This window comes from Diprion similis, chromosome 8, assembly GCF_021155765.1.
Source record: "Diprion similis isolate iyDipSimi1 chromosome 8, iyDipSimi1.1, whole genome shotgun sequence".
Classification (NCBI taxonomy): domain Eukaryota; kingdom Metazoa; phylum Arthropoda; class Insecta; order Hymenoptera; family Diprionidae; genus Diprion; species Diprion similis.
Window position 1 is genome coordinate 18,142,338 of NC_060112.1, and position 12,152 is coordinate 18,154,489.

Here is a 12,152-nt window from a genome sequence, read left to right on the forward strand (position 1 = left end):
AATTAATGTATAAACCTGCACATTTACGTACGAGTTGATTCGAGAGATCACTTACTGTTATATACTTTCATCGTTGTACAAGATATCGTCAAACTATAAGACGTATTACCGAAGGATCTATACATTGCGGAGAAGTGATCAGTTTCTCGGTGTCACAACAAGCGAATACTTTTCAAAGAAAGTATAAGAAAAATAAAATACCGTTGCGAGTTTCTCACATTTCAGCGAGTATCAACATTTGCCAATATTACGTCTAAAATCATTGAAACTAACTCTCCCCGAAAAATGGCGGCCCCTGTGATCGAAAAGAAGCGTTTCTTCTGTCGAGAATGGGCCTTCATGAAGTTGTCACACTGCTTGGAGCAACGGCCAGCCTCGAAAACATGCGGTGCTCTGATCGTCGGCGGTCCCGGAAGCGGAAAAACCGCTCTCTGTGCGGAATTGGCATGGCCGTCGTCCGGTGCCGGCGCTCGTCACCAACGAGCGCTGAACAGAAGGCTCTTGGCCAGACATTTTTGCCAAGCAAGAAGCGAGGCGTCTCTGTCGCCGGCACAGTTCGTCAGATCGTTGGTCGCCCAGCTGCTGCAAGCCAGTACTGACGGCATCCACCTGTCGTCGCCCGCCTCGCCTACTCCCAGCACTGGAACAACGTCACTCACGTCAAGAGAAGCCGTCGCAGAATCATACGCCGACAAGCTGCGTACAGACTCTGAAATCCAGGCGGCACTCCAGCCTGACGTTTTGGACCGCGACCCAGACGACGCTTTGAAGAAGGCTCTACTCTTTCCGCTGCTCGAAGTTGAACCGCCAAAGAACTGCCTCTTTCTTCTCGTCGACTCGATCGACGAAGGACAAGTACTCAATCCTCCCCAAACCGGGACCAGAGACTCGAGACAAGAAGGCGACAATGTCAGCAGGACGATAGCCGAACTCCTGGCTAACCATCATCATCTGTTTCCTCAATGGCTACTCCTCGTCTGCACAGCGAGGCGACAGAGCAAAACAATCTCGCGGATGTTCACGGGATTCAGAAAAATCAGTCTGGATGATCTGAGAAAGTCACAGGTCGTCAGGGACGTTCAGCAATACATTCTCGCGAGACTCGATCAGGAGGATGCCCTCCGGCAACATATATCCAGGGACACGGCGGAGATGCTTAATCAATTGCACATAAAGAGTAACGGCTGTTTTCTCTACTTGGAAAAAGTTTTGGACGGAGTGGCCGAGAACTTTATCGTGCTACGGGAAGTTCGCGAAATCCCGGGAACACACAACGGACTTTATCTCTGGCTGTGTCAACGTTTGTTTAGCAGAAAACAATTCGCCAAGGTTCAGCCTCTCTTAAATGTGATTCTAGCTGCTAAATTGCCAGTCACTCAAGAGATTTTGTACAAGTGTGTTTGGACCGCGAACACCTCCATCACAATAGAAGACTTCAATCGACGGCTACACCTTCTTCGGCGTGTTATTTCGGTTTCTAGAGCCGGTGCATTGATGCTTTTTCACCATAGCTTTGCCGAGTGGCTTTTAGACGTGAAACACTGCACCCAAAAGTACTTGTGCTCAGCTCCCGAAGGCCACGCAATGCTCTCCGCGTACTACACTCTGCGTGGTCCGGAATTAAACTCCGACGAGATTTGCGTCCTTGGACAGCATCTTCAACGCTCCATGACAAATCTCAACGCAACAACCTGTACATTAGACGCTCACACGCTTCAAGTTTTATGGATGATCGGCAGTGGTGCGCCGATTGAAAATTGTTACCTGGACAGCTCTGATTGCATCCTCTGGCCAAGGCAGGACACGAAATTGTTAAGATTACTGGTTGATGCCGGAGCTAAACCTTCGGAAAAAATCATTGAAGAGGAAACGATCAGGGACGTCGTTTCTACTAGTCAGGTGAGTCATCGAGCTTCATTCATCTAATTCGTTATGTTTTTACGTATAATTGTTATCTCAATGTGAAATATGCGTAATTCCTGTCTTGTCCGAGTCTGTAGTATAATCTAGCCAATTACTAGTCATGCATCATGGGCCTCCACTCACACGAACGTATCCGATGCACAGATAGTATCGAAACAATCGCAGTATGCATCGCTAATCTTTGTTCGCGATAAGATATGGCACGTTTAATCATTCTTCACTCTCGTCGTGTTTTGACTGTCAAGCAGTTGTCTGCGTAAAATGTGGACAGTAGTGTCCTACAAGTACCCTTTTTAAAGATCTTCTGACTGACTAGTGAAATAAAACTAAAAGTATCGCTCATTCTTCGATTCCATAAGTGTACTGAAATCAATAAAAACTCTTCGGAGTCTTTGCACAACAATGAAAGTGCAGGCGAGTTATACTACAGCAGTATCACGTGTAAGTTCTTATTACCGTATATGACCTTGGACTCACTATTTACCATGGTGTGAGACTTATTAGTCACCGACCAAAAATTTTATCCAACTTAATAGACAAGAATGTTCATCGTAACAGTGGCTAGTTTGCGTAGGAATTCAATGCGGGTCAGTCATTTTTGAAACCACATTTCAGGCTTTATATTTCAACATGTAGTTCACATCATCCCCTAAATCAGGACAAAAAAATTTTAAGCTAGATATTAGTGTAGCATCGAAACGCAGATCATGGATTTTAAAATTCAATTATGTTTTTACTGTTTGGAATCAAAAAAGGTCTCGCAGGACGTTAGTCCAATGGAAGAACCTCTGGGTGAACCGTTGACCGAACTCCTTGGGGAAAGCGGGGATATCAACCAAGCAGATTCTAGTGGCCGTACTGTTTTACACACCCTAGCCGCCGATGGGAATGCGTCTCTTCTGGAACTGGCTCTTGCTGCTTGTCCACAGGTAACGATAATGTTTCTTAATTTTCCAACGACAAACATTGATTAGAGGCGTATATAGAACCGTATCAGAGGTTGAGTTCAATGTACCTATTTCTTACACACATCAGCATCATATCCGTCACTCTTCCTTTACGTTCGAAAAGTCTGTGGAAATGAATAGCTATTTGAGTAATTGACGATATTCTTGATGGCCACATGTGATGTTTAATATTTCCGCAGGCCAAGCTTGAAGCTACAGATCGACACGGTCAGACACCTCTAAACCTTGCAGCAAGGCATGGCTACGCTGATGTAGTGCGAGTTTTACTTGCAGCTGGAGCTAGCGCAGATCATGCGGACTGTGATGGCTGGACCGCCCTGAGGGCAGCCGCCTGGGGCGGGCATACCCAGGTACAACTACAGCCATGTCACTCCTCGCACATCCTCAACAGTGTTAAAAGTACCCCCGATGTAGTTAGTGTTGGTTTATTTTATTTCATTTTTTATTGTTGTGGTTAATTTTTCTGTTACTTTTCTAATCCCTTAACTAAACTTATTTGGTACTAGTTAGTGGGTACAGAGGATGATTTTTGTCCAACTGCGAAAAATTCAAGATTGTCGAGATTTGAATTTCAGCTGCGTATTTATCACGAAAATGTATTTTACAAACTAATAAACCATTATACTTTTTTTTTTTAAACTCTTAGGATGGTTCAGATATAATTTTTAATGGTGAAAGCAAGGATTTGTCTTTTACACGTCTCATAAAGCTTAAATCTGATTAGCATTGCGAAATAAAGCTGAATCAGTATAAAGTAATATGGTTTGTAGGTGAGCTAGAATCCTAAATTTGGTATTTCCGCAACTAACGCACAACAAGTACAATAATTAAACTAGAATTAAAATGATTATTAATTATTTTTATGCCTGCTACGCACATGCTTGTATTAACAGCTTATTATCTATTAAAGCTTACGAATTATAACAAATTTGCAATAACATTCACACTAATACTATTCACGTGTATGTATTAGACTATATACATGACGTATATTTTCTTATTTCGTCCATTTTTTTTCAGTTTCTTGGTTCATATGGCTAAAGCCAATAATAAAAAATTATCAAGATAAATATCGAAGAAAAAATAAGAAGATAAAAATTATTTTTCATGATGTAATTGGATAATGATCAATTAATAATGATAAATTGTGGACTGCATAATCAATCGGCAAGATATGGAAATAGTTGACAGTCTGTCAATCGTATCTGTTGTGTTTTTTTTTTATCTCCATACCTACCTGTTAGTTATTGAAGCAGATTTCAAACGATCAAAATTCTCATCGACGCAGGTTGTCGAGCAGCTTCTAGACCGAGGAGCAATGGTAGATTGTGCAGATTGGGATCAGCGCACCGCTCTCCGAGCAGCTGCTTGGGGTGGTCATGAAGATATCGTCAAAGCCTTATTGCAACACGGTGCTGATGTTAATAGAACGGATGATGAAGGCAGAACCGCCTTGATCGCAGCTGCTTACATGGGTCACAGTGAAATAGTTGAACACCTCCTTGACTTTGGTGCTGAGATTAATCATGCAGATAGCGATGGTAGAACAGCGCTCAGCGTTGCAGCCCTTTGTGTTCCTGCCAACCACGGTTATGCCAAGGTACCTAAACTTAGGATTTAGCATCAAAGGTTATGAAAGGATAATCTATAATTCCCAGTTCACTTAATTGTCATCTCGATGCAATTGTGGGATTCGGATTGTTATATAATTTCCTAATTTTAGGTAGTAACGATACTCTTAGAACGTGGTGCTGCGGTAGATCATCAGGATAAGGATGGCATGACCCCTTTACTAGTCGCTGCTTTTGAGGGTCACAGAGATGTCTGTGAACTACTTCTGGAATATGAAGCAGATGTGGATCACTGTGATGCAACAGGACGAACACCACTATGGGCAGCCGCAAGCATGGGACATGGATCAGTTGTAGCATTGCTGCTGTTTTGGGGCTGCTATGTCGACAGTATAGACAACGAAGGAAGGACAGTACTCAGTGTTGCTGCAGCTCAAGGTGGCACCGACGTAGTTAAACAGCTCCTTGATCGAGGTATCTAGCTTATTTGATTTCGATGTAACTATAAAGGCCGACAGAATTATGTCATTGTCATTTTAATGATTTGCTAAACCTGCAGTTGGATTATTAGCAACATACATAGATAAGGTAAACTGTCTGTAGCATTGGATGAATGGTTGTAAAGTTTTATCACTTCTACCAGGGTTGGATGAGCAGCACAGAGACAATTCTGGCTGGACACCGTTACACTATGCTGCATTTGAAGGACATGTCAATGTCTGTGAGGCATTATTGGAAGCTGGAGCCAAGGTGGATGAAACTGACAATGATGGCAAAGGTGCGCTAATGTTAGCAGCGCAAGAAGGACATAGTGCTCTAGTAGAAAGATTGCTAGAACATCACGGAGCCCCGATAGATCAACATGCACACGACGGAAAGACTGCTTTGAGGTATTACAACTATAAAATCTTCGATCTGTCTCTTTAATATCAATTAACCAGTTTGAAGAAATGAAATTCCAAAGTTTCATTATAAAATATGTTAATTTGGTTTAGTAAGAAACGCATTCAAAATTTTTAAATAAAACTTCTAAACGTTCTTGACACTTTAAACATGTTCAACTCTTCTGTACTTACAGATTAGCTGCACTAGAAGGCCACTATGACACAGTTAGAGTATTACTAGCTCACAGTGCTGACGTTAATGCTAAAGATGCTGATGGAAGAAGCACTCTCTATATTCTTGCATTGGAAAACAGATTAGCTATGGCTAGGTTTTTATTGGAACATGCGCATGCTGATGTTGAAAGTAGAGATTCTGAGGTGACTATTATTCTAAATAATTATTTAGTTCATATCCTTCATATATTTTAACTCAACTGTCTAATACGTTCCCGTATTTGATATATGGTCCTACCTGTTTCAGTTATCTGCGAAAAACCAATAACTGCAATCTCGTGTTGTCTTTTACAGGGAAGAACTCCATTACACGTGAGCGCATGGCAAGGTCATGTGGAGATGGTGGCTTTGCTTCTAACTGAAGGCGGAGCTGGAGTTAACGCATGTGACAATGAAAGGCGAACTCCCTTACATTCTGCAGCCTGGCAAGGCCATGCAGCTATTGTCAGACTTCTTCTGGAGCATGGGGCAACACCTGATCATACCTGTAATCAAGGTGCAACTGCATTAGGTCTGTCAGCTTTCATTATTATAATCTTTTTCTAAACTGTTTCCATACTAAACTGATGCTAGATAATATGGACTCGTTACAATGTAACCCAAATATAGAGATTACCAAAAGGAGCATTAAAATGTTAAAACTTTTTATGATAGTGATTCTTTTCTGTAATTGAAATATGAATCTCATAGGTATTGCTGCACAAGAGGGTCATGAACATTGTGTCAGAGCTCTTCTGAATCATGGCGCTGACCCAAACCATTCAGATCATTGTGGAAGAAATGCTATTAAAGTAGCTGCGAAGAGTGGGCATGACACAGTCGTTAGACTACTAGAAGAACATACGGCGAGTCAAAAGAATTTGAGACCAGGAGTTAATGGAGGTTGGTAACGCTATATTATGGCAAAATTCTTCGTTGGATTCACATGGTATAAGATTATATTTTTTCCAGGTGGAAGCAGCAGTGCGACTTCTGTCACATCCAACTCCACTGCTGAAACTAAGCCATCATCAGCTATTCTCAATCCATTATCCACCCAGTATAGCCCTGCAGAATCACCTGATTCAACCAAGAGAAGAAGTTGTGTATCACTTGGAAACAACTCAAGTAACAGCAAATCGAGTAGTAATTTAACGGGCAGTACCAAGAGTGATCAAGGAAAGTTTAGTCAGAACTCAATGGTCAACCAGGTAATTAAAGTAGGTAGCCAATCGCCTCATGATTTTTATTTAATGTACGTCATTTGAATGAAATAGTTATTTCTCACAAACCATCCACTATATTATTTATTCCATATACCAACAATCTCAACTGCATTACCTTTAAATATTTCTTCTTGCAGGCTCCGTTATCTTTTACTCAACAACTACAGCAGTGCTCTCGAGGAGCGAAAAGTCGTCCGTTAAGCAAACTGTTGTCTCCGTTGAAGAGCGAGCCACAAAGTCCTATCTACGCATCGCCACCACATTCTCCGTTAAGCGACAGTTTGATCCCGTATTCACCAACTAATACCAGCCCACCCAGTGCACAAACTGCAGCGAGTGTGATACAAAGTCAATTAGGTGTATCTTTGTTGACGGCTAATCAAAGTATACAATATAAAGCTCAAGGCGGAATGTACAATCATACAACTGCCATTTATGAGCCAATAAACATAAAAACTGAAATTATTGATAGAAACGACGGTACAAAGCCGTTCGACTTGACCAATGAAATGTTGGGCTTAAGCATTGGTAAAGATAAGAAAAATGGGCATGACGAAAAACGAAATTCCGCAGATACTCATTTCACACGGGACACACACATGAGAATAATATTAGGCAATAGCGGTGCGGGAGTCGGCAGAAATGTGAAACACATACCGGAAAACACTCCTGGAAGGTGAGTTTCAACATCTTTGGAATGCCAATATGTGTCTCTCTACGTAAACTTGAAAAAATATTTTTGTTAAACATTAACGTTCCTTTTCATTTTATAGCGGCAGTAACCCGAAACCAAAACGTAACGGGCTAGTATCAAACCCGGCTATGAGGCTCGTTGCAGGTGTGAGAAATGGTATTGAAAATGCTACAAATAGAAACAAACCCATTACTACAAGAGTCAATGGATTTCAGTGGAAGGCGGAGACACGGAAAGAAACTCCATTATAGGAGCAGGTATAGTTTCGCGGGAAGCTTAATTCTAATTTTTTTTATTTACTGTATGTGTTAGGGGCTGCTTTAAAGTTTCCAGAATTAATATATTCTTTGCATTAATTGTGCCAATAATTTTGCATCAACGAATTGCTAGATAAGTGCATTTGCCAGATTTGCAATTTAGAGAAAAAAAATTCATGTATTCTGTCTAAAGAGTGGCAAAAATTTGCATATTTCCAAACAACAATCTTTTCTGCCAATTCCAGTGGACAGTCATCCCTCATCCATACTCTAGCCTTAGCTTCTTCGCAGTCAGGAATTATACGTGAAGTTGTCTACAGATTTTCGAGAAGCACAAGGCATGATGGCATAAAATCAGTCCCGGTGTAAAACATGCAGACAGTTTGGAGAAAATTTTGAAAGTTGAAGCAATAGTGTGCTTTAATTATCCGTAAGTTTACAATACCCTAGAAAATTGTAAATGTTTATTCAAAAACCATTCTGGATGCTTTTGAAATGCCTCTATTGAACAACAATATCATTTTGAAATATTTCTTCAATTAGGAGAACAATAGGTAATTTTTTGTTTCCAGGCTTTTCAATTTGTGAGGCCGCAACCGGGCGTCACAAATCGGTACTACACCTGGAGAACATTTATCAGCAAGAAACGAAAATCGTTGAATAAATTCTTCTCCTTTTATTTGAGCAAAATCAAATTGTCTCAAATAAAAAGTGATGAAAATAACAAGAGATTAAAAGAATAAATAAAAAATAAATATTGAGCAAATATTACCTAATACATAATACCAAATATTAAATTGCATAAGTAATTACGTATATAAAGTTAGGAAATATAATCTTACATAAAAAAAACTTTGTATAAAGGTAATGGTAATGAAATTCTGTATTGATCTCACTAATACTACATATTAATATCTACTAATTATATTTTGAAGAGGATAAAGAACAAACTCAAATTATATATGAAATATTGCAAAATTTTTCTTACAAACACGAGACACATCGTGAACAAATATTCGACAGTTTGGAGGAAATTTGAGAATAATAACAACCGTAAAAGAAACGAAAAACTTCTCAGTAATCGATTTTCCTGATGGAATGATTATGGTGTTAAGATATAAAAGCTGCTTGATATACGTAAAATTATGGCCTAACTCCAACACGGAAGTGAGCCTATATGTAAATAAGTACAAGTTATTTATGCATTGTGCACAAAAATCGATCGTATCTATTATTACATCACGCTGTATGTGCAATTAGAAGTAGATCAACCAAACAACTAAATTGAGAAATTTCAATTGTGTAACTGTATGCACCAACGGGGAGAAAATAACACCCGAAAAATATTGAGTGGTCCATCACTGAATGGGAATGTATCTGGAGTTTTTATGCAACGTAAGTTATTCTTCATACTTTTTATTTCCGATACGTAGCTAAATACATTTGTACTGTATATAACATGACATAACATGACATAACAGAATTTTTTAATTTTAACACATCACACTAGCGAAGTTTTGCTGTGCCAATCATCTTTATACTAAACTCAACCGGGTCTTTACAGTTCAATCTACAAACACTCTATTCTGCTTTATAGATGCTCTGATCGCGATGTCTCAACGCTGGACACTCCACTAACTTGCTTCACATTCCACCACAAATTAATTATGTAATCCAATTGAAATACGCGAAATAGATACTGAACCTACTTTTTATGGGAGCTAACCAAAGATTACAACAGGATTAAGAGATTAAACGAAAAAAGCATTTAACGAATGACGCCCAAAGTAAGACATTTTTTTTTCAACTATCAATTATTTTTTTTACTGTTTAAGAAGAAACTCCATCTTGCCTTCATTTATAAATAAATTTAAAAAGCCTTGCGGATTGAAGGTGATGAATGAAACGGAAGAACTGTTAAAGAATTGAACAAAGTTTGCCTACTTGCGAATTAACAATTAATAACTTTAACAATAACACAATAAAATTATAAACGCCCTTTAGATTAATATTATATATAAATATTTCTATACTATTGTCGTAATATTAAACGTCAATTCTTTCATGTATTAGAAACTACTCTCATATTATACCACATAAATTGGCATCGGACAAACGGGTCTTTAGATCTGTGAAATCTAATAAAAATCCTTTTATGTAATACTGAAAAATTGCCTGACGTTTATGTCGATTTTAATATTTTCTGAATCGTAGTAATTCTCGGACCCGGCAATTTGTGAAGGATTTCTGTTTTCAGTATTTAGACCCAACGCATGTGTCCCATGAAATTATACATATAGAACAATATTCCATTGCTATTGATAATATGTAAAAAATCAATCTCGACTAATCAACAGTACTTGAGTCTCGACTTGAGTTCATGATAATTATCGATCTGGCAAGATTTGTACTGCTTGGAATTTGGTAGTTGAAGCTATCACGTTGAAATAATTTTATGGAATTGAGTTTTTTATGATGCGTACTTATAAACCCATACTCAGTCGCAAACATAAATAAATTTTGTTTGCAATCAACAAGACTCAAAGTCTATGTTTGAAAGGAGAAAATAACGATACACAAAAATTTCCTCTATAAGGTTTAGAAAAATATTTTGAATATTTGGAATATGATTTAATATCAAAAAAGTGTAAATCCAAGGCCTACATGTATTAACGAACAGATCTTGTATTTAATTTTTCGTAATTACTTGGCAAACGATTTAATTTAGCATTAGTAAATAGAGTATTTAATATCTACTGACCGTTTCTATCATATGTTGAGTATAGCTTTAATTACGTGTAAATGTTTGTTCATGCTAATTTCAACTAAATGAGATGTTAATAAAAGTTAGCATGTACAAGCAACTTCTGTGTGATTTTTTTAGGTCAAGAAATGTGATTTAAATGATGCTAAATTAAGAGAGTAAAAATTTTTAGAAACGAGTTATTAAGAAGAAAATAGTATAATTAGTAAAAACCATTGTTAGCAAAGTTTAAAGTAGTTTAATAATTATTATTATGATTATTAATATTGTAAATAACTAACTAAATTATTATTAAAAGTGGTGTACGGTTTAGCGCACCCTGTAATATGAAAATAGTAAACTGAATAAAACCTTGTGTTAAACTGAAAATTTGTGTTCATATAACACACTGTCAATCGTAAATATTATCTTCAATTGTGTACAACAACAACGGTTCCGAAAGTGAAAGAATGTATCATAAAATAAATGAAAGTGATCTTCCCCACATTGTCTAAATAAAAATCATTGTGCTGTTTAAATTTACTTTGTTCAAAGTTTTCTTGACCAATAACCGTGGATTTATCGTTCGATCTATTCAACAATTAATTGATGATAAACAATAAGTAAATGAATTATCTATTAATAAATTGAATGGATGATTCACTAAGATTTTTTTTTTGTACTATTTAATTATCGAATTCGTATTTGGTACGGTAACTCCTGTGTGAAAAAATACCATGACTCAATTGTGGTAAAAAGAAAGGACACGTTCGATTGAGATTGGGGCACTTGTTCAATTGTGACTCCTACGCATAATACCTAATAAAACTCATCACGCAGATTTGAAGTACCAAGCTTCTATGCTAACAAGGAAGTATCTTGCGGTGTTTAACTTCAATTGGAACGAAACTGCAGGTTTGTGGGGAAGATCAAAATATTGAAAATGTATTTTTTCACACAAGTTGATATTGCATTTCACTTCAATTTTCGTTTCATTTTTTTTTAACTGTTGATGTATTGAAGAATACTTAGAATTGGAGTAATTACACTGAATGGCTAACATACAACCATGAGATCCTCAGATATCTTTAAAAAAATACAGCTTCATAAATACTCAAGCTGCATAGGCTTCATAGGCTGTAGTGTTAGAAAATGCAGCTAACAATGTAAAATCACTTGCAGGTGGTTCTGGCACCTACACCGCTACACGCATTTTGTTATTGATTAATTTGATATTTTGTTGCTCTAAATATTCTCATAGTTAAAAACTTGAAAGGAAATTTTTTCCTCCTAAATGAATTTTCTGCACCACCTGTAATTTGTCTGTCTTATTTGTTCACTAAACGATGTATCACATTGCTTAATATTGGTATTATTAGGTACACCAGGTGGTACGTACCACTCATCCATTTTGACATTTATTATCAGGTCGTGCTCTGTCAGTACTCATTAAGTAAAGACTAGAGTGAAACCCGAAATAGTCAATTTCCAGCATACATATCAAATATTTTAATCCCCTCTACAACCTTGTGAATATAATACAATAAATAAATTCAGCATGTTTTCAACAAACTTCATGTTTACAAGTACAATAAAGTGTCGAGTGACGAATTTACCTATGCAAGGGTAAATGATGTAAGACAAGTTGGTGCTTTGTGTGTTTGAAGTCAGTG

At 37.7% G+C, this 12,152-nt stretch overlaps 1 protein-coding gene across 7 annotated transcripts; it reads left to right on the plus strand.

Annotated features, from left to right (window-relative positions):
- The first annotated feature begins 26 nt into the window (after positions 1-26).
- LOC124409215 (ankyrin repeat domain-containing protein 50) lies at positions 27-10,298 on the plus strand. 7 transcript variants are annotated; one of them, XM_046886705.1, is made up of 15 exons: positions 27-1,899; positions 2,679-2,852; positions 3,071-3,304; positions 4,180-4,491; positions 4,615-4,936; positions 5,106-5,352; positions 5,541-5,724; positions 5,875-6,091; positions 6,271-6,462; positions 6,532-6,779; positions 6,923-7,461; positions 7,559-7,736; positions 7,982-8,166; positions 8,309-9,131; positions 9,301-10,298. In XM_046886705.1, the coding sequence occupies exons 1-12, from the start codon at positions 286-288 to the stop codon at positions 7,728-7,730; spliced, it is 4,455 nt and encodes a 1,484-aa protein (XP_046742661.1). In that variant the 5' UTR covers positions 27-285; the 3' UTR covers positions 7,731-7,736; positions 7,982-8,166; positions 8,309-9,131; positions 9,301-10,298. The 7 variants fall into 7 exon arrangements, with proteins under 7 accessions (XP_046742661.1, XP_046742659.1, XP_046742662.1 ...); XM_046886703.1 differs by having other exon boundaries at positions 9,334-10,298; XM_046886706.1 differs by having other exon boundaries at positions 6,532-6,770; positions 9,334-10,298.
- Positions 10,299-12,152: the final 1,854 nt, after the last annotated feature.

Coding starts and splice junctions, on each gene's coding strand:
- LOC124409215 (XM_046886705.1), top strand. CDS start 286: ATGGCGGCCCCTGTGATCGAAAAGAAGCGTTTCTTCTGTCGAGAATGG. Junction 4,937..5,105: donor TAAACAGCTCCTTGATCGAG/GTATCTAGCTTA, acceptor CACTTCTACCAG/GGTTGGATGAGCAGCACAGA. Junction 7,462..7,558: donor CCGGAAAACACTCCTGGAAG/GTGAGTTTCAAC, acceptor TTCATTTTATAG/CGGCAGTAACCCGAAACCAA.